Consider the following 22523-nt stretch of genomic DNA (forward strand, 5'->3'; position numbering starts at 1 on the left):
GATATAGTGAAATAGGCCTGCCACACTGTAAGAGAAAATAATTTAACATTTTTTTTCCAAGGACAAAATAAAAACAAAAAAAAATTGTCAAATTTATTCACACACTTTTTTTAACACAGATTTGTGAAATATAAATTATCAGACACGCTGCTCTTTAACAACACGTAGCACTCGATATTAATCATTCTAGACTTTACATTTACAGATATTACACATATAATCCAGTTGCACTGCTGTAAAAAAAGGGGGGAAAAGCAATTGCCGTGCGATCGTCACTACGGGAAGCAGAAAGTGTCAAACTTCCCTCAGTTTCTGCCATAGACTGACTTCACTTTTCAGGGCTTGTGCGGCACGATTGGTTTCTGCTGTTTCGTGTTAAAGACAAACTTTGGAAACCAAAACAGTCCGAGGAGAGAACAATCACGGAAACAGTTCAGGTAATAATAATAAGTGTTTGGAGATGTGGCTTTACAGACGGCAATGCGATTTGTTAATCTTGTGATTTAGGTAAACTAATTTCACCAATAAATCATAAAACTATCTTTAAAAAGAAATAGGCGTCAAACACGAGGTAAACTATCTAGTTCTCCATCAGCTGATGCGGGAGATCTGAAGAGCTCGACGGGTAAGCGAACAGACATTATGAAAGATTTAGTTTCAGAGAGAATTACACACTGGCTCCAAGATTCCTCACTGGAATACTGTACAGCGGAGATAAAGCACACCTTAACAGTCATTTTATCAAAAAAGGTTGAACAAATTGCAACAGAAGCAAACTCAACTGATCTTGTATCCTCAATGTCCTGAGTAAGGGAAAGAAGCCCCGAAGAATCCCATAAGTGGAAAGTTTCTAAAATTACCCAAATATAGCATATTCATACGCATATTCATTATTTTTCTCACGTGAATAGGGTAAAACTTTTAACCTTTAGATATCACCATGAAAATTACTGAGTTGATTACTTGCATCAAGACAAACATAAAATGTATTACAAGTTTTTTTAAATTGTTTGTTAACATGGACAAACGGTGCATAATCTGATTACGTATAATTTGCATAAATACCACAACAAGTCTAAACATTGGTTATAGCAGGGTGAAGTCTTGTTGAATCTTGTTGACATCTTACAGTAAAATATTTAATGTTAAGGTCTGAGCTGAACCCATTTAGGCTACCCATGAGCATTAATACAGAGAGGCAGGAAGAAATACTTTAGACTAGGCGTTATTGATTATTGCAGAGATGGGGTTTGGGTCAGTGGGACTGAGGAAAGAACAGGAGACACGGGTAAGGAGAATGCAGAAGACAAAAGGTAGGTAAAATAAAAAGTGGCTGGATCAAACAATCAAATTAATCCATAGGAGAAACAAAAGGAAATCTTTCTTACCTGAGTGACAGTTGAGTGGACCTTTAATGAATGACTGAATCTCTGCCCCTTATGGTGACGTTTGTTTGCCTCTATAGTCTTTTACTGTAAGATGTCAACAAGATTCTACAAGACATCTTCACCCGGCTATAACCAATGTTTAGATCTAGTGTGGTATTTATGCAAATTAGCACATACGTAATTGGATTATGCACCGTTTGTCCATGTTAACAAACAATTAAAAAAAACTTGTAATACATTTTATGTTTGTCTTGATGTAAGTAATCAACTCAGTAATTTTCATGGTGATATCTAAAGGTTAAAAGTTTTACCCTATTCACTGAGAAAAATAATGAATATGCGTATGAATAAGCTATATTTGGGTCATTTTCGAAACTTTCCCCTTATGGGATTCTTCGGGGCTTCTTTCCCTTTACTCAGGACATATTGAGGATACAAGATCAGTTGAGCAATTTGTTCTAGGTTGACCCCCATTTTGGCTTAAATGACTGGACTGTAAGACAAATGTGCTTTTTACTATTCCCAAATGTAGACAATTTTTTTGTATCGAATATTGATGGAGCAAGAGATTTTGTGTGTATAAAATAAATCATAGTGGTTCATTTTGTTTAATATCGTATAAATGTATGAGGTGGCGAGGTTTGTCTTTTACCCCACAGACACACTGGGGAAAACAGCCTGGGTCAAAATACACACACTAGCCTATTGATACAAATACTTCAGCTAAAATAATGTGTTTTTAATGATGTCAAAGTTAATTTTTGTTCAAAACAATCACTTTAGCAAAGTTTGTTCTATTTTCAGTTTTTTATTTATTTTTATAAATAAAATAATTACTTTTGTTCAATAAATATACTGTCATTGAAATATGTTAATAACAATATATTTGAACAAGTAAAGATTCTGAAAGCATTGAAGGAGATCCCATAATAATTTTAATATAGATTTATTTACAGTAGTAACAATACATTATATTTGAATTGTATGATATTATTAATATCATATTTTTAAATATGATTGTGTAACGAGGTTAAATGTTATGGGAAGAAGGAGGCGGGAACCGGCGAACATTTAAAGACTTTAATAATAAAATAAACAAATACAAAATTAAAGTAAAGACAGCAGCCCTTCACGGACGAATAACAAACACAACACAAGTGCAGGCCTGGTCCTCTCTCAATCTCCACTGTCGTCGCTCCTCCGCGAGAGATACGAGACCGGTGCGTCGCGCAGGAGTCGCTCATCCGTAATCACGCTCTCTCACGGTCCTCGTCCTGTTCGCCACAGATTGTTTCATTATAAATATGGGTATTATCTCTAAGGTGTCTCTAAGGACTTAATATATGATATTTCTCATGTCAACAACTGGAAAAGTCAGTCAGATATTTATTATCATGTTTATTATTGTGCTTTTGCCCCAAATACCATACTTTCACATATTCTTCTGTTATTGAAAAACTGGTGCTTTACCTTGAATAAAACTGAAGTGAAAACCATCAAGACCGTTGTCTCAAAATATAAACATTAATTTGATAGATTCTCATTTGCTACTTAAATCTACAACTTTTAAAAAACATCATATACTAGATGAAATTAGCACAGAATCAGCTTTGCACTGCTCTCGATCGCGTCACAGATCTGCCTAATGTCCATGTGCATCTTGAAAAGCGGATGTTTAGGAAAGTGCTGTGGCAAGTGTTTTTGCATCTAGTGAATCAGAGAAGAATAAAGTCAAAGGCCCTTTTAGCCCCGTTGTACCCTACATCTGTATATATAAAATATATTTTTTTACTGTAGCATTTTTACAGTCTTTTACCATTAAAATCACAAACAATTATTTTTTACAGGGTATAGAGGCAGCCAACCAAACAGTTCTGTCTGTAAGACCTAAAAAACTTTCAAATTTTAAGATGTATTTTTATACTTCTGTTTACTTTCAGACAAGCCTTTATTAATCCTTTCTTCAAACTTTGTCTTGTCATGTTTCTAATTTTAACATTTATTTTAGTTTTATGAAATTCTTTTAATTTCAGTTTGTGATTCTGCATCATTAAATTCAAGCTAGAATTGGAATTCTGCATCCTGTTTGCCGCCTATATTCACCAACTGAAATGTAGAAATCATTTTTTAATTCTATGCCTAATGTTGCAGAAGCCTGGTTTATTCTGGAAGTCAGTGACTTAAAATAGGTGTTCAGGATCAATAACTGGTGTGTGTTTGTGTGTTTAGAATGGCTACAGTGGGAGTGAATGTGATTGAGACAGCGGCTCTAGGGAGACCCTTCCAGCTGGGGATGCTGTATGACTGCAGGAAAGATGCTCTAATACCAGGTACAAAAACTTAATTGGTTACAAATGTAAAAGAGTTTCCCTGAGAAGGAGACACTATATATAACACGACGCTATGGGGAACGCTTCAGCGTGACTGATGTCTGAAGCGACAATTGTATTGGCCGGCGACAGCCTATGACGCCTTTACCAGTGTGACCGTCAGTATAGGGCGCCTGAGGAACACGTCATTCCCTCATGCTAACGAGGAGGCTCGAGCCATGCCACTCTATATTGCCAACATTAAAAGGATAGTTCACCCAAAAATGAAAATTAGCCCATGATTTACTCACCCTGAACTTCCTGAAGTCATGTCCTTGCTCTTCCAAGCCTTATAATTGCAGTGAATGGCTGTATGTTTTTGGAAGTCCATCAAATGGTAACATCTACGTCATGCATCATCAAGTGTTACTCTTTTGGCGTAAGTCGACTTGCGTACGGCCGTCTGTTTCTTTGTGCTCTGGGTATTGTAGAGCAAAAGTTTTGTAGTTTATATAATTTGCAGCAGTGAATAAATGCATCATACTGTGAACAAAATGAATGATTATCAGTTAATTACACTTCCTCATAGGTTTTTCTGCACAACAATTAATAAATTGCTGTAAGTGGCAAAGACCAATTGTGTTGACATATATTTCAGAGGAGATTGATCATGCATTCTCCAGTGTATTGGTAGGGAAAGGGACCCTAATAAGCATTTACCCTATAAGCACACTTCAGAAAACTTCTTTTTTTTAGTTAATTTTTTACACAACAGATGCACATAGCCTTACAGTGGAATAATTTAATCAATATTTTGTTTATATTAGTGCTGTCAAACGATAAAAATATTTAATCGTGATTAATCGCATTAATGTCATAGTTAACTCGCGATTAATCGCAATTAATCGCACATTTTTATTTATTCTAAATGTCTCTTGATTTCTTTTTGTCCCATTCTTTTTTCTCATTTCAATGCTTATCAACATGGAAAAGTGGATCGGCTTGCTTTGTGCAAATGTTTTTTAATTGAAAACAACATTGGCATATACTGTGTTCAATTTCACACTAACATTCTCACTTGGAGAAAATAATCTCTCACACAATGTAACACTGTCCATCAATAAAAGGGTGAAAGAAATACTGACGAGGTCCTGATATTGACGAGGGGGCGGAGACTTCGCATCAGCTGTGTGTGTGTGTGTGTGTGTGTGTGTGTGTGCTTGGCTATCATCAAGTGGTGTTTCAGACTGGACGCGCTGCGATGATGATAGCTCAGTTCACAACGACAAAACACACAGATCACTTTGGTCTTGTCAATGGAACCATTTGGCAACTTTTTAAAAGTAAACTTTCCATTCAGAATCTTATTGGCATCCATTTCAGCGTCTCGCGCTCGTCATCCACTCAAAACTTAACGTTAACCAACTGTTTGGCCGGCTCGCAGACCCAAACAAGTGTGTGCGGCCTGTTTTGTTTCCGGTCTAGCTAGATCCGCTTGCGCTTTCAAAACGTCCTCGCGCGGCGCAAGCCATTGAAATGAATGGGTTTCATAGCGCAGCCGCGTCCTGTTCCAAAAGCTTGTGAAAAAAACTACAAAGTTTGCTAGCCCAAAAAGACCGTTAATCGCGCGATAAAAAATTAACACCGTTAAAATGGGTTTGCGTTAACGCCGTTAATAACGCGTTTAACTGACAGCCCTAGTTTATAGACATAAATATTGACTCGACTGTATTAAACACTTTATACTTTTGCAGGCATCACACTGTGGGATCAAGAAAAGCTACAGCAGAGTCTACGAGTCCGTCCCCAAATTAACAAAAATTTCAAAGTCACGGCTTCAGACTCCATTCAAGACAAATCAGCCTTACTGAAAATTGACGGCTCTCTGAAACTGAGTGTTTTAGGTGGACTCGTCAATGTCACAGGAGCAGCCAAATATCTCAACGACACCAAGAAGTCCTTCAAACAGCAGAGACTGACGCTACATTATCATTCAACCAGCAGGGTTGAAGATCTGAGCATGAACCACTTGAGACCTGCAAATATAGTTCATCATGAGGTGCTTGATAATGACGCAGCGACACACGTGGTGACAGCAGTGCTGTATGGAGCAGACGCCTGCTTTGTGTTTGATAGAGAAGTTTCCTCTGATGAGGAAATAAAGACAGTAGAAGGAGAAGCAAGAGTGGCCTTGGAGAAGCTCAAATTAATTTCAGTAGACGTAAACAGCAATCTGAATATGAATTACACTCAAAAGGAAGCAGTCCAAAAATTCACATGTAAGTTTTATGGCGACTTCCAGCTACCTTCTAACCCGACCTCTTTTGAATATGCGTTGAAGGTTTTCACTGATCTTCCAAAACTACTGGGAGGAAAGAAAGAGCTGGCGGTTCCTCTGAGAGTTTGGCTTTTTCCTCTGGACAAACTTCTCTCAAAAGCTTCCAAACTTCATAAGGACATCAGCATGGATCTAATCATTAAAACTGAATCAGTGATTGAGTGTTTAAATACAACTGAGATGAAATGCAATGACCTTCTGAAAGATTTGCCTGCCTTGACTTTTACTGCATTTCATGATAAAATCCTGCAAATGAAGCAAAACTGCGACATGTATAAACTGAGACTCATGAAGAAACTCGGCTCTCTGCTGCCAAACATCTGTGGAGACGTGAAGAAGGAAACTGACCTGAATGATCTTCTGGAAGAACATGATGAATCTCCATTCAGAGGACGAGACCTGGCAGAATGGCTGAAAGAGAGAGAAAGAGAGTCTGATGTCATTAAACTAATGCTCAGACAGCTGAGAATGGCTGGTGCACAGGTAGAAGACAACATAGATCTGATTCCGATGAATCTGACAGTTGGAAATGTGGTCTGTTACACATTCACATCACTGAACTGCTCAGACATGCAGCTTCTTCAACAAAAGGCCTATCTGAGTCCTTCAACAAAAGGAAAAACTGATGAGAACAGCCCTGATCCAGAGCAGAAGTCTTGGCTCACTCCTGAGATCCAAAAGACCATGAGGAACAACTTGAAGATATTTAAGATATTTAACTTGATTGATTCAAAAGACCGTAAACCAGCCAAGTACATTGTGTCCTCAAAGGAAATGAAGAATAATCCAGGTTCCTGCATTCTGCTGTATGAAAGTGAATGTGATGAAGCCGTTTGCTTTATTCCTCCATCCAAACCAGCCTGTCCAATCACTGAAGAGATCAAAGATAATAGTGTGGTTCTGACGGTTCCTCCATCATGTCCTGAAACAGTGGAGCTCAGATTACTGTATAAACTGAAGCAGGGCACAGTCTGGTCATCTAAACCTGTGCTGAAGGATCAACTCACAGTTACTCTGACTGATCTGAGAGAAGAAGCTGAGTATGAGATCAGATGTGCAGCGCTGGGGAAACTCAACTACACCGTATACAGTGACGTCACTGAAGTTGTCACAGAGGTATGATGATCCTATATCAGATGAAGAAATAATACATGAGAAGCTTTATGAGAATGAGTAATCGGTAACTTCTTATTTTGGTTTTTAATTATTATCAAATATTTCCTCTAGGGAAAGGGCAGTTTGATTACTGGTGAGTCATATATTTTTCCTGCCCATCTTTTCTTTTTTCTTATTACATTTTGTTGAATTGTGTTGGTCTGTGAATAACAACAACAGTTGTATGTGTGTGTGTTGCAGACATTGACTTCAAAGGAGAGGGTCACTCGATCCCTATTACTACCTCCGAGAGTTGTTGGTCTCCAGGACCTCATCAATCTTTTCAGTGTATGTGCCTCTTTTTCATAAAAAATTCATTTTCACAGAGACTACCATTCTAGGTGAATAAACTTATGTTACAGACACAATTCCAGTGGGTTCGTTCACTCCTACTTTGGTAGATTGCACTACATTAGTTGATAAATTGGATATCACTTTGCACAGTCTAGGTCTATGGCACTATGTTGACACACAGTCTATGATGTATAAGTCTTGTTTTTTCACATTATGCCACAAATACTGTCAGTAGAGAGAAAGTACACCCCAAAATGATCATTCTGTCATCATTTACTCACCCATGCCAAACCTGTATGACTTACTTTCTTCTGTAGAACACAAAAGACGATATTTTGAAGAGCACTGGGAACCAAACAGTATCAAACCACTTTGACTTTCATTGCATGGCATTTGTTATAGTCATTTTTCTAAATGTCTTCATGTTTCACAGAAGAAAGTAATACAGTTTTGAACATGGATCATTCCTGAGTGTTTTATGTTCTCTAGTCTCTAGGAAAAAAAAGTTCTTAATATAGACTAGATAATGTTATTGATGTAAATGTGATAAATCAAAAGCATGTGAAGTGAAAGTAGCTGAACTGTATTTGTCTCTGTAGTATCAGAGACGTTCAAACTGAGACTGATGGAGGAGTTTCGGTATCTGAATGAAGAAATATCACCTGGTCAAAGACAACTACTGAATGATGTCTTCATTGAGCGGCACATCACAGAGGAACCAGATTCTCACATCAATAATAATAAAGAAATCATAAGCAACAACATTTTCAAACTCAGGACAGTTTTGATGAAGGGTGAAGCTGGCATTGGTAAAACTGTGGCTGTGCAGAAGTTTATCCTGGACTGGGCTGAAGAGAAATCAAACCATGACATCGAATATATATTTCCAATCCCTTTCCAGAAGCTGAACATCATCAGAGAGATGGGGAAGGAGTGCAGCTTCATGGAGCTTCTGAAGCGATGCTGTGAAAACACTGAACATCTGAACCCTGAGTCTAGGATCATGCTGATCTTTGATGGACTAAATGAGTTTAAAGTTCCTCTAGATTTCCAAACCACAAAGAAGATTGAAGATCCCAACAAACCAGCCTCAGTCTGTGATCTACTGACAAACCTCATCATGGGAAATCTGCTTCCAAGCGCTCGTATCTGGATCACCAGCAGACCGGCAGCAGCCAATCAGATTCCTGCAGGGTTTATTGATCGTGTGACAGAGATCCAGGGCTTTAATGATGAACAGAAGGAGGAGTATTTCAGAAAGAGCATTAGTGACCAGAGTATGGCCAATAAGGTCATCAGTCACATCCAGAAATCTCCACGCATCAACAGCATGTGTTATTCACCAGATTACTGCAGAATCATCGCAGCGATTCCAGAGGAAATGTTCAGAACAGACGAGACGGGTTCAGATTTCCCCAAGACTCTCACTCAGATGTACAGCAAACTCCTGTTAGCTCAGACTGAACTGAATCCAGAGAGAAGAGAGACCATCATCGCTCTGGGGAAAATAGCCTTTGACCTGCTGGTAAAGGCCAACTCTCTCTTCTGTGATGAAGATTATGAACTCAGTGCTGAACGTGTTAAAGCAAGCTCATCAATCATAAAAGTGATAGATGAAAAAAGAAAGTCCTTCTGTTTCATGAATCACAGAACACAGGAGTTTCTGGCAGCTTTGTATGCGACGGATGTCATTAATGGAGGAAACCCACTCCAGCTCAGAGATCTCTCCAGTCTGAAACTTGAGTTCGGAGAGCAGAGCTTCACAGACTATAACTCACTCCAGAACGTGATGAACATCGCTTTACAAAAACAGATGGACCTCTTCTTCTGCTTCTTACTGGGTTTGAAACTGGAGTCCAGTCAGATTGCTTTAAAAGAGCTCCTGACACAGAGAAGCAGCAGCTCTTCATCCAGTCAAGAAATAATTCAACACATCAAAACTATGATCATGAATTCCTCTTCAGAAACTGCAGTGGAAAGCAGTCTCCTGTTGGACTGTTTGAAAGAGCTGGATGACCGTTATCTAATCCAGGAGATAAAGAGACAGCTGAAATCTGGACTCAGACTCTCTCCTGATGAGTTCTCAGCTCTGATGACTGTGCTGCTGAACTCAGAAGAGAAGCGGGATGAGATTAAAAATCACCAATCAGAAGAACTGAAGCCTCGACCAGTGCTCAAAACATCTGGAGAACATGAGTGAGTAAATACATATGAGCTGTGAAATGCATAAAAATATCTTTCCTTTAACTGTCTAAATCAGGGTTCATCAAACTCGGTCCTGGAGGGCCACTGTCCTGCAGAGTTTAGCTCCAACCCTGATCAAACACACCTGAGCAAGCTAATCAAGGTCTTCAGGGCCACTTGTTGAAACTCACAGGTAGGTGTGTTTGATCAGGGTTGGAGCTAAACTCTGCAGGACAGTGGCCCTCCAGGACCGAGTTTGAGGAACCCTGGTCTAAATGTTTAAAATGTATTGATTATATACTGTAGCCCAGTATTAACATTTTTAATTCAGTGTTTAAACATTGCTCTTATTTAGTTCTATCAGCCATGAAAAGCCTATAATATGCATTTGGTATCCGTTCAGATTTTCATCTGAAAAGTCAGCACCTAGTGATTGAGCTGGTGTAACTCTTGTCAGTTGAAGGTTCTGTAAGGATGAGTGGATAGAGACAATAGAAAGGCACTGGTTGCATGTATTCCGGCCATTCACAAAACACTGAATTCATGCAACCGTTCCCCGGAACGCCGTCCCTCCTCAAAACTCCTTTATCTCCAGCACTGTATAAGTATAGGGACACATGCCTATTTGGGGGTGGGGGGGGGTGGGGGGGGGGGGGGGGGGGGGGGGGGGATACATTTTTGTAAATACCTGAATGCAGGATATATCAGTGTAGAATTTGTGTCAAAGCTTGTGCTGATCTGAGTTCTTGTTAAAAAGTAATTTGTCTTTTATACTTTTGTAGACATTTGTATTTAATGTGTTTTCTTCGCACTCACAGGTTGAGATCTTGTGATATCAGTGATGGAGGTTGTGCTGATCTGAGTTCAGCTCTGAGATCAAACCCGTCTCTGAGAGAGCTGGACCTGAGTGAGAATAACATCACAGAATCAGAAGTGAAACAGCTTTCAGCTCTACTGAAACATCCTCAGTGTAAACTGGAGAAACTGAGGTGAGTGGTATTGTTTTTGGTCATGAATTTTCCACAAGGAATACTTTTGTTGTTTATATTTTTCTGTGAAAAACAACAAAAGAGTAAAAAGTGGTAGGACAGTGGTTTTGAGTGGGGGTCTCTAAGCTACTGTAATACAAGTTATATTTGGTATAAGGGATGATACTAGTATGAAATGATATACTGGTTTAAGGGGGGAAATGTCATGAAACTTTCCACAAAAAAAAATAAAAAACTTTATTAGGTACACCTGTCCAACTGCTCGTTAACACTTAATTTCTAAGCAGCCAATCACATGGCGGCAACTCAGTGCATTTAGGCATGTAGACATGGTCAAGACAATCTCCTGCAGTTCAAACCGAGCATCAGTATGGGGAAGAAAGTTGATTTGAGTGACTTTGAACGTGGCATGATTGTTGGTGCCAGAAGGGCTGGTCTGAGTATTTCAGAAACTGCTAATCTACTGGGATTTTCACGCACAACCATCTCTAGGGTTTACAGAGAATGGTCCGAAAAAGAAAAAAACATCCAGTGAGCGGCAGTTCTGTGGGCGGAAATGCCTTGTTGATGCCAGAGGTCAGAGGAGAATGGCCAGACTGGTTCGAGCTGATAGAAGGGCAACAGTGACTGAAATAACCACTCGTTACAACCGAGGTATGCAGCAAAGCATTTGTGAAGCCACAACACGCACAACCTTGAGGCGGATGGGCTACAACAGCAGAAGACTCCACCGGGTACCACTCATCTCCACTACAAATAGGAAAAAGAGGCTACAATTTGCAAGAGCTCACCAAAATTGAACAGTTGAAGACTGGAAAAATGTTGCCTGGTCTGATGAGTCTCGATTTCTGTTGAGACATTCAGATGTTAGAGTCAGAATTTGGCGTAAACAGAATGAGAACATGGAACCATCATGCCTTGTTACCACTGTGCAGGCTGGTGGTGGTGGTGTAATGGTGTGGGGGATGTTTTCCTGGCACACTTTAGGCCCCTTAGTGCCAATTGGGCATCGTTTAAATGCCACGGCCTACCTGAGCATTGTTTCTGACCATGTCCATCCCTTTATGGCCACCATGTACCCATCCTCTGATGGTTACTTCCACCATGTCACAAAGCTCTAATCATTTCAAATTGGTTTCTTGAACATGACAATGAGTTCACTGTACTAAAATGGCCTCCACAGTCACCAGATCTCAACCCAATAGAGCATCTTTGGGATGTGGTGGAACGGGAGATTCGCATCATGGATGTGCAGCCGACAAATCTGCGGCAACTGTGTGATGCCATCATGTCAATATGGACCAAACTCCCTGAGGAATGCTTCCAGCACCTTGTTGAATCTATGCCACGAAGAATTGAGGCAGTTCTGAAGGCAAAAGGGGGTCCAACCCGTTACTAGCATGGGGTACCTAATAAAGTGGCCGGTGAGTGTATATTAGGGCTGTCAGTTAAACGCGTTATTAACGGCGTTAACGCAAACACATTTTAACGGCGTCAATGTTTTTATCGCGTGATTAACGGTCTTTTTGGCCTAGCAAACTTTTTACTTTTTTTTCACATGCTTTTGCAACAGGACGCGGCATGCGTGGGGCTGCGCTATGAAACCCATTCATTTCAATGGCTTGCGCCGCGCGAGGACGTTTTGTTGCTTCGTTGACCAAAGCGCAAGTGGATCTAGCTAGACCGGAAAAAAAAAAACAGGCACGCCGCACACACTTGTTTGGGTCTGCGAGCCGGCCAAATAGTTGGTTAACGTTACGCTTTGAGTGGATGACGAGCGCGAGACGCCGAAATGGATGCCAATAAGATTCTGAATGGAAAGTTTACTTTTAAAAAGTTGCAAAAAGTTCCATTGGCAAACCAAAGTGATCTGTGTATTTTGTCGTTGTGAACTGAGCTATCATCATCGCAGCACGTCCAGTCTGAAATACCACTTGATGGCCAAGCACACACACACACACACAGCTGATGCGAATTCTCCGCCCCCTCGTCAATATCAGGACCTCGTCAGTATTTCTTTCACTCTTTTATTGATGGACAGTGTTACATTGAGAGATTATTTGCTCCAAGTGAGAATGTTAGTGTGAAATTGAACACAGTGTATCCCAATGTTGTTTTCAATAAAAAAACATTTGCACAAAGCAAGCCGATCCACTTTTCCATGTTGATAAGAGCATTAAAATGAGAAAAAATAATGGGACAAAAAGAAAATCAAGAGACATTTAGAATGGATAAAAATAATTGCGATTAATCGCGAGTTAACTATGACATTAATGTGATTAATCGCGATTAAATATTTTAATCGTTTGACAGCCCTAATATATATATTTACAGTCAAAACACCTTACAATTCAAATCTGAAAATTCAGAACAAATATGTTTAAAACATGATAGCTGTAACAATAAACTATTACTAATGTTTGAAACGGCTGTTTTTTCATAGGTCTGAAATTGACCATTTCATATTTAATGAACTTATGTCTCTAAAATACCTTTTAACAAGGTTTAGCTTTCATTGTATTCTGACTTCACTATATTTTTTATTTCTCGCACTCACAGGTTGAGATCTTGTGATATCAGTGATGGAGGTTGTGCTGATCTGAGTTCAGCTCTGAGATCAAACCTGTCTCATCTGAGAGAGCTGGACCTGAGTGAGAATGACATTAAAGAATCAGGAGTGAAGCAGCTTTCAGCTCTACTGGAGGATCCTCAGTGTAAACTGGAGAAACTGGGGTGAGTGATTTTGTGCATATTTGTTCATACAAAATAACACAATCTATCACTGTTCAATGTATTTTTAGGGGTTCAAGGATGAAATGCTGAAACCATATTGTAATTGTGGGCCAAGAACCGAAGATGCGTAGATATTGTATCCGTTGGGATTCTTATTATTCTTCCGTTTCTTCTTCTTCTGCTCTGGGAGTCTATGGCAGCCCATAAAACCGCTTGTGGCAAAGTTATGAAATTTGGCACACAGATATAATGAAATTCTAGTTCATTTGTCATAACGTTCTCGGATAATTCGCAAAATAATTTGATGAAGAGAACGCCAAAATAAACGTGAAGGTATATCTCAGCAACGCTTTAGTGTATTCTGACCAAACTTGGTGTGTGTTATGACAACCATTAACTGAGGCTACCTGCCGAGTTTTAGCACAGTGCCACCTAGTTAAAACTTTTTGAATTAGGCAGGGCCTATTTAAATGCCTTTTATTAAAATGGCTAGAACTCTTGAACGCAATGAGATATATTCACCAAACTTGTTATACTTATGTAAGAGCTCATTTTGTGGTCAAGCAAAAAAAAAATTGCGGCAATTCACCACTTGGCGGCGTTGTAATACAAAAACCCCCCATAAAACCGCTATAAGTATGCAACCATTAGTCCGATTGTCTTGAAAATTGGCACGCAGTGTCTTTGTCCAAGTTGCCATAATGATTTACAAGGATATTTGTGTATCGCGAAAAACTGCCATTGGCCAATAAAGTTTGAGGACCTATTAGACCAGGTTAATGGAGGCCGATCGGAATGAAACTTGGTGGGCCTGTTTTGGCGCTTTTCCATTACCAGTACCAGCTCAACTCGACTCGGCTTGCTTTTTGCTCCGTTTTCCATTACAGATAGTACCTCAACAATAGTACCTGGTCGTCATAGTGACACCACAGGAAACTGCCGTGATCTTCTACACGTCACACACCCGCTACCAAAGGAAAGTCTGCACCTCCTTGTATGACCACGGAGTATTTTTACGAGTTGCCATAATAGTAATAATGGGTATCTCACGCAATCTCTGGCCAAAACTATTTAAAAATGGCGGGGTTATTCAGGATACTCCGTCTGGCGCGTGCAATGATGACGCAGTGAATAGTGACGATTCTCTCTGGCCAATCAGCAGTCTGCATTGTTTTCACGTCACATTTTAGTATCGCCTCAGCTCGCTCAGAACCTCGCCGGAGGTGATACGAAAAAAAGTACCCGAAAGCAGTACAGGTACAACTTTTACACAGTGGAAAACCAAACAAAGGCGAGTCGAGTCGAGCTGGTACTGTGTAGTGGAAAAGCACCTTTTGACTCATGGTTCTAGAAGTCTATGCAAAGTTTGAAAAGAAAACAGCCACCGGGTGGCGTCACATTTTACACCCTATATATCACACACACACACACACACAATATTCATATAATATGTTTATAATAACGGCATGCTATGAATCATTAGTTAAGCATTAGTAAATAGTTAATTTATAATTTATATAACATTAATAGACATTAAGCGGTTTATAAATACAGCTATAAATACTTTATTCTTGATTCAAAAGCATATCTATAATGTGTTTAAAAATTGTATTTTCATACTTTTTAATGATTCATTTATCATTTCTAAATTAACTATTACATAATTTACAATCCAGTTATATAGGAGTTAGTGGTTCATAAGAACATTTAGAAAATGTAAATGATTAATAAACGATTTAAATGTACAATCTTATTATTTAGACTTAGTAATAGTAACTCAGTGTGTGAATAAATGCTTTATTAACACGTATTTCTACAGTAATTCATGATTAATTCAGGTAGTTATAAAACATTTAGTAGTTGTCAGTTAACTATTTTTGTGAGCTCATCTAAAGTGAGGACTAGTTATGCCTCGTAAAGCTTTTACAAAGGAGATTTAAAGGCTCGGTTTTCTTCTAAACCAGTGGTCTCAAACTCGCGGCCCGCGGGCCATTTGCGGCCCGCGGGGTGATATTTTGTGGCCCCCTACTTGACATTAAAGTTTAATGTTAGTGCGGCCCGTCGTTGCGTGTGCCGCGTTTAAAAAAAAATATATATTTTTTTTTTTTATCCCTTATGGGCTACCATAGATAGTTTCGTGACAGCTTACGGTGGGTTTGTTGTCAATAGTTGTCAATGACAACCGCGAAGTACAAACATACTGCGCCTGGAAAAAATGAGCGCGTCGCTTCAATTATGAGCGCGCTTGCGCGCGCCTACATTTGAAATAACGAACTTGAGCGCGCAAAATATGTGAGCGCGATATGTGAACGGCCCCTTGTCGAGCTAACACCAATCAGGCCACGAGCTACCGATAGCTCGCGAGCGACGTGTTGGAGAGAGACCCTGCTCTAAAACAATGTGAGAATAATCATTTTGAGCTTGTAATATGTGTCCAACAGGTTGATAAGACGGTTTGCTTTGATTTGTGCAAAGTCAGTCATTTGCCTGAGACACTATAGCCTACATGTGTAGAAAGAATTCAATAAGACGGGCAGACATGACTGCAAATATTTGTATTTCAAAAGCAATAATTGTTTTTCTAAGTATAATAAAAGGAAATGTGCCTTCCAAAAAAAAACAAAAAAACATTCAATATCATTAATGTGTTGTATAAAGAAAATAAAAAGGGCATAAGCAAATATAAATATCACAAATATGTGTTATAGACAAAGAAAGTTTGTAAAAATGAACTTCAACTGTCAGAAGGACAGCTCATGAAGAACCAATCATGTACAGAAAGGAATGTTCAAATTCAGAGGAACAGTTCAGAAGAAACGTTAATAATAAATATTGAGAAGATTGGATCAGTTGTGCTCCTTTTTTGGAATACTTGATTACTATTTTTTTGTGGAATACTTGATGCGGCCCAGCCTAACCCCGACTCTACCTCCAGCGGCCCCCAGTTAAGTTGAGTTTGAGACCCCTGTTCTAAACAGAAAAAGGAAACAAACACAACACCGAGTGATACAAAGCATGTAAATATTTATTTTAAGATGCAATTAATTAAACTGTACAACTGTACTCTTGATATAACAAGAAAAATTAACCTGAGGTGAAATCCATGTGGGGAACGAATTCCTCTCTCTAAATCCCCGATTGCACAATCCTAATGAGACGATGCCAAAATCGTCTTTTTTAATTAGCTCCTGAGCACCGCGATCAGGCTGACTGAAGCTGCGTGTAAATAAGGAGCCCTGTTTGAGAGTTGTCGATTGAGTGTATAGGAATCGGATCAGCTGATATGGGCTGGGCTGGACAGGCGATAGCTGAGCTTGACCACGACGCCTGCCTGAACTAACACAGAATGCTTGACACACTTTTGTTAACTCAGACAGTTTAGTCACAATTATAGTGTCCAAATTGCATTTGAAAGCTAAATAAAATATCATGATTATGTGAACAATATAATTTATGCAGTAAATGCAGCACAATATTTTAAAACGTACATGACAGACGTCACTACCTGCACTTCTCCGTGATTGGCTCCCAGCAGGCAGTTTTCTGTTTGCAGGTAAAAATAATAAACAAATAATAATAAACAGAAGTTATGGTTTTATTTACTCTTTGTTTGTCTTATTTAACAGCTGTTTATGATTTAAATGCTGATTTGGTTTAAGGACCAAATCAGGTTTATTTTGGTTTATTTCCACACAGGCACTTTTTTGACACCTCACTACTCATGTTTCCTTAATTTTTGGTTGGATAAGTCCTTTAATTATTTAAATGAAACATTGTATTTGCTTTATTTTTTCAGTTTCATTTAAAATTAAAAAAAATATATTCATAGCACCAGCTCGCGTCCAGCTAGCACTAATACCGGTCTTACCAATTTGAACACAGATACTATATTGTGTAATTTATTATATCTTGGCAGTCTAGCACACACACACTTTGCTCTCTGAGTGAGTTTGTCATTGTCTTATCACATTATTCATTGAAAACAGGTTGAGATCTTGTCATATCAGTGACAGAGGTTGTGCTTATCTGAGTTCAGTTCTGAGATCAAACCCGTCTCTGAGAGAGCTGGACCTGAGTGGGAATTACATTAATGAATTGGGAGTGAAGATTCTTTCAGATCTACTGGCAGATCCTCAGTGTAAACTGGAGAAATTGGGGTGAGTGTCACTGGCTTTATTTTATATAGTTGTTTGAATAAAAGCCAAATGAACCAGAAACTGGAGTGAGTTGAGTAATTAAGAGACTGTCTGTTCTAGATGGAATCAACAATTTGTGTATTTAGAGCTCGGGGTCGGCAACCTGTGGCACACATGCCAATATCAGCACACAGAGGGTTAATCACTGACATATCAGTAATAGCGAGAGAACGCAATATAAATAATGTATCGTCATCATCATTAAAGTGTGTGAATTGACCTGTTAGTCAGCGGAAGCAAGCAGTTCCGAGAGTGTTTCCCAATCCCGCTCCTGGAGTTCCCTCAGCACAGTTTTGTTGTCTCATAAATCAAACACACCTGATCAACTCATCAGTAAAGACTCAAAGGCCTCAGATAGGTGTGTCAGATTAGAGGAGCATAGACAGTGTGCAGTGTTGGGGGACCAGGACCAGGATTGGGAAACACTGACAAACTCTTTCCACGACCGCTGCACATCATGAGCCGCTGAAAGTGACACAGATCAAGGTTGCAGAGCTGTACTCACAGTGGGAATCACACAAGTCTGATTCGCTTCAGTCACTCTGCGTGATTGAAAGCTGCAGCAGATCAAACTGTTCTTCGCTCAAAGTAAAATAAATTACTAATATCAATGTTGGAGATTTTTAACTAGGTATACAAAACATATACATATACTTCACATTCCACACACAAATCAGGAGATGCACAAACTACAACATTAATGCATGTGGTGGGGTTCAGTACGGCCATACTGCAAAACTGTTTTTAAAATAAACTTAACTTACATTTCATAAATTGCTTCAGAATAATAAATAGTCAGTCTTACTAATCAAATAAGAAATTTGAGGTTTAGTTGATTTTTTCTATTACACTTGAACCTTTAAAAATAGTTGTATACAATATATTTATATAGTTATAAATGTGTATATGTGATATAAGGCAGGAAGAATTTGTGTCCAGTGATTAACTAGAAAAAACAAAAATGGCACTTAATAAAAAAAGGTTGCTGACCCCTAATTTAGTACAAGATTTATTCACATTGTTCATTATATCAAAGCAACATGTCAACAGAGACAAAAGAGGTTTAATGATGAGTAGATAAACAGTTTGTTTCAGGTGAACTTAATCCAACATCCCTGATTCTTATTATTGTAGATTAAAGCCCAATAATTTCTTGAATCTTGAATCTCACAGGACATTAACACATGCTTCTCTTCACACTCACAGGTTGAGATCTTGTCGTATCACTGATTATGGTTGTACTGTTCTGAGTTCAGCTCTGAGATCAAACCCGTCTCTGAGAAAGCTGGACCTGAGTGGGAATGCCTTTACATATTCAGGAGTGAAGCAGATTTCAGATCTACTGAAACATCCTCAGTGTAAACTGGAGAAACTGAAGTGAGACTCATTGGCTTTATTTATTAAAGTAAAGACTGGAAGTACTATAGTTTTTAGTTATAGTTAAGTTAAATGTTTTTCCCGGTAACACTTTACAATAAGGTTTCATTAGTTAAAATTAGGTAAGGTATTAACTAACATGAACTAACAATGAGCAATACATTTGTTACAGTATTCGTTAATTAATGTGAACGTTTGTGATTTGTGTACGTTAGTTAATACAAATACAGCTGTTTATTCATGTTTATTCATGTTAGTTGACAGTGCTTTAACTAATGTTAACAAATACAACTTTTGATTTTAATAATGTATTAGTACATTTTGAAATTAACATTAACAAAGATTAATAAATGCTGTAGAAGTATTGTTCATTATTAGTTCATGTTAACTAATCTATTTAACCAATGTTAACTAATGAAACCTTATTGTAAAGTGTTACCTTTTTTCCATATACTTTACTTCCTATATCAGTATTTAACGTGTTTTCTTTCACAAACACAGGTTGAGATCTTGGGGTATCAGTATCAATATCCGCAGCTTCCATTTTTATGGGGTTGATCTGATTTCAGCTCTGAGATCAAACCGGTCTCTGAGAGAGCTGGACCTGAGTGAGAATAACATTACAGATTCAGAAGTGAAGCAGCTTTCAGATCTACTGGTAGATCCTCAGTGTAAACTGGAGAAACTGGGGTGAGTGGTATTGGCTTTATTAGATATATTGGTTTTAGTAAAGTCTGGAAGTGTTACACCCACCAGCTGGAGAGCCCAGGATAACCACCAGTGGGCACTGTCTCCTGTAGTGCTTTCCCATCATGAACTACACTTCATATAACCCCCTGCCTGGACTCATGTTCTGATTACTGCCACCTCATTTATGTTTCCCTATTTAAACCCTGTTTACCCAGTCATTAATTGTGAAGTCTTGTTTAAAGTCACTGCAATACTGAGCGTTATCCTGGTTCCCTGTGTGTTGGTTTTGATCTTCTGCTTCTCTCCTGGATGTCCCTGTGTCTTGGACCTTGTTTCACAGGTTGAGATCTTGTCGTATCAGTGATGGAGGTTGTGCTGTTCTGAGTTCAGCTCTGAGATCAAACCCGTCTCTGAGAGAGCTGGACCTGAGTGAGAATAACATTACAGATTCAGGAGTGAAGCAGTTTTCAGATCTACTGAAACATCCTCAGTGTAAACTGGAGAAACTGGAGTGAGTGTCACTGGCTTTATTTCATATATGTGTTTCAGTAAAGACTGGAAGTACTATAATCTTTAGTTATAGTAGTTTTTCCCATACATTTTCTAGACATCAGTATTTAATGTGTTTTCTTCACACTCACAGGTTGAGATCTTGTTATATCAGTAACAGAGGTTGTGCTGATCTGAGTTCAGCTCTGAGATCAAACCCGTCTCATCTGAGAGAGCTGGACCTGAGTGAGAATGGCATTACAGATTTAGGAATAAAGCAGCTTTCAGATCTAGTGGAAGATCCTCTGTATAAACTGGAGAAATTGGGGTACGTTTCTAATTCTAGCATTGTAAATCCATGCATGTTGACACACATTCAGACTCTTTTCTCTGTGATTGTGTCTGATTTTCTGTAGCTGTGCTGTTCTGAGATCAGCTCTGAGATTCAGTCCTCCCTTTACCAGCTTTTTACAGTGTATTTATGATAAAGTGTTCTATAAGGTGTAGATGACCAATAATGAACCTTACAATAGTCAAATCATACCTAAATTGTGCTTTAAAGCTGCACTACCATAACTTATTTGTTTTAAAAAAAAATTATGCAAGATCTTAAAAATCATATGCTTTTGCATGTGTTTGTATTTTTGTTAATGTAAAAGATAAAAATGCAACAGAAATGAGCTAAAGGCATGATATATATATATATATATTTTTTTTTTTTTACATTATTACATTATATTACACTATTAAATTGTATAATGTCCTAAGAAATGCTGCATGGGCATCAGTATTAGATTATTCAAATAAACAGTGTTAAACACTTCAGGTCATGAATGTGATTCCCACTGAACACACATACATAATAAATGTGCTTGTTGATTGTTTTACATAAGTGTCCATTTTCATACATGTAAAGTAAATGTTGTAAAAAAGTATAATACAGTATAATAAATATAAACAGGACTGAATATGTACATATTCAATAGCAAATGGGAAGAAATAAACCACATAGACAGACTTGCTTGGATACTCTGATAGTTGATAAAGACTCGTTAATGTAATAACTGTACATCTTTATGTCTGTGTGTGATTGTCTGATGATCTGATTCTCACTGAATTCTGACTGAAAGGGTTCATCTGTTTCTCAGACACTAACAGGTTGAGATCTTGTGATATCAGTTATGGAGGTTGTGCTGATCTGAGTTCAGCTCTGAGATTAAACCCGTCTCATCTGAGAGAGCTGGACCTGAGTGAGAATTACTTTAGAGATTCAGGAGTGAAGCAACTTTCACATATACTGAAGGATCAGTGTAAACTGGGGAAACTAGTGAGTGCCATTATTCTGCTGCTGTGTGGTTGTTTAATAAAAAACTCAAGGGATGTCAAGAACAGATTTATTTTTCATGAAAAACAAGTGACAACACCCAATTCTTAGATCTCAGCAGAAATAACTTACTATACATCTCTCAGTCTCTGTGTAGGATAGTCTAATGCTTGATTTGTGTTTTACATGAAAAAATCACCTTTTAAATGTCTGAGATAAATGTTCACAGTATTAACAGAAATAGCATTTAAAATATTAATATAAAACAATTGGGATTTATCTAGCTCATTTTACCAGCAGGGCTTGTTTAGTTTTTTTTATCCCTCTCTCAGCCTAATTTTACTATTCTTTGCTCAACGGATTAGATATTTCATATTTACAGCTTTCATCCACAATTCTAAAAACTCCTAAATTATACAGTATATAGCATAACCATAAATATGTTAATACATAACACCAAAACTTACTAAAATATCAAAATGATTAATTTCAGTACATCAGACTAGACTTGTACATGTTCTGAAGGAAATGTGAGTAGTGCTCACTCAAGCAAAACTGAGTTAAATTACAATTCAACTTTTCAGAATATAAATGCTCAAATTTACAATTTCGTATTTACAATATAATCCACACATGTATGTTAAACATATACAGCACTGTAAAGTTAGTTTTAGTTTTGTACTCTTGCTTCAAAAATGTACACAAATGTGCCTTATCTTTTGTGATAACTGTTGAGACTGTTTATGTGACTTTGATCTTAGACTTTAGAAATATAACTGGTCTGATCTATTACCACACTTGGATGGTGTTTTCCAGAATTGCCTGTTCGTAATTCTAGAAATTATCACATAATGCATGATGGAGGGACTTTAGTCTCACTTTATTTTAATTTCAAGTAATTTTGAACAGTTTTACTATGTTATCTGTTCTGGCCCGAACCATTAAATTCATCACATAAATGTTTTTCTTGTGTCTCACTTTTTCAGCAGCTCAGTTCTGATATTTGTAGAGCCTTTATAGTGACAGATAAATTCTCAATATATAAAGTATATGCTCT

The 22523-nt window shown here is 38.1% G+C and overlaps 1 protein-coding gene across 1 annotated transcript; it reads left to right on the forward strand.

The window, feature by feature from the left end:
• The first annotated feature begins 377 nt into the window (after nucleotides 1-377).
• On the forward strand, nucleotides 378-21577 carry LOC130089862 (NACHT, LRR and PYD domains-containing protein 14-like). Its single transcript, XM_056257433.1, has 13 exons — nucleotides 378-437; nucleotides 3618-3718; nucleotides 5452-7151; nucleotides 7263-7335; nucleotides 7392-7478; nucleotides 8084-9680; nucleotides 10487-10657; nucleotides 13217-13390; nucleotides 17377-17547; nucleotides 18793-18963; nucleotides 19994-20164; nucleotides 20297-20470; nucleotides 21301-21577. The coding sequence occupies exons 2-13, from the start codon at nucleotides 3619-3621 to the stop codon at nucleotides 21575-21577; spliced, it is 4866 nt and encodes a 1621-aa protein (XP_056113408.1). The 5' UTR covers nucleotides 378-437; nucleotide 3618.
• Nucleotides 21578-22523: the final 946 nt, after the last annotated feature.

Source organism: Rhinichthys klamathensis, unplaced genomic scaffold (genome assembly GCF_029890125.1).
Source record: "Rhinichthys klamathensis goyatoka isolate OS25496 unplaced genomic scaffold, OSU_Roscu_1.1 h1tg000138l_1, whole genome shotgun sequence".
Classification (NCBI taxonomy): Eukaryota; Metazoa; Chordata; class Actinopteri; order Cypriniformes; family Leuciscidae; genus Rhinichthys; species Rhinichthys klamathensis.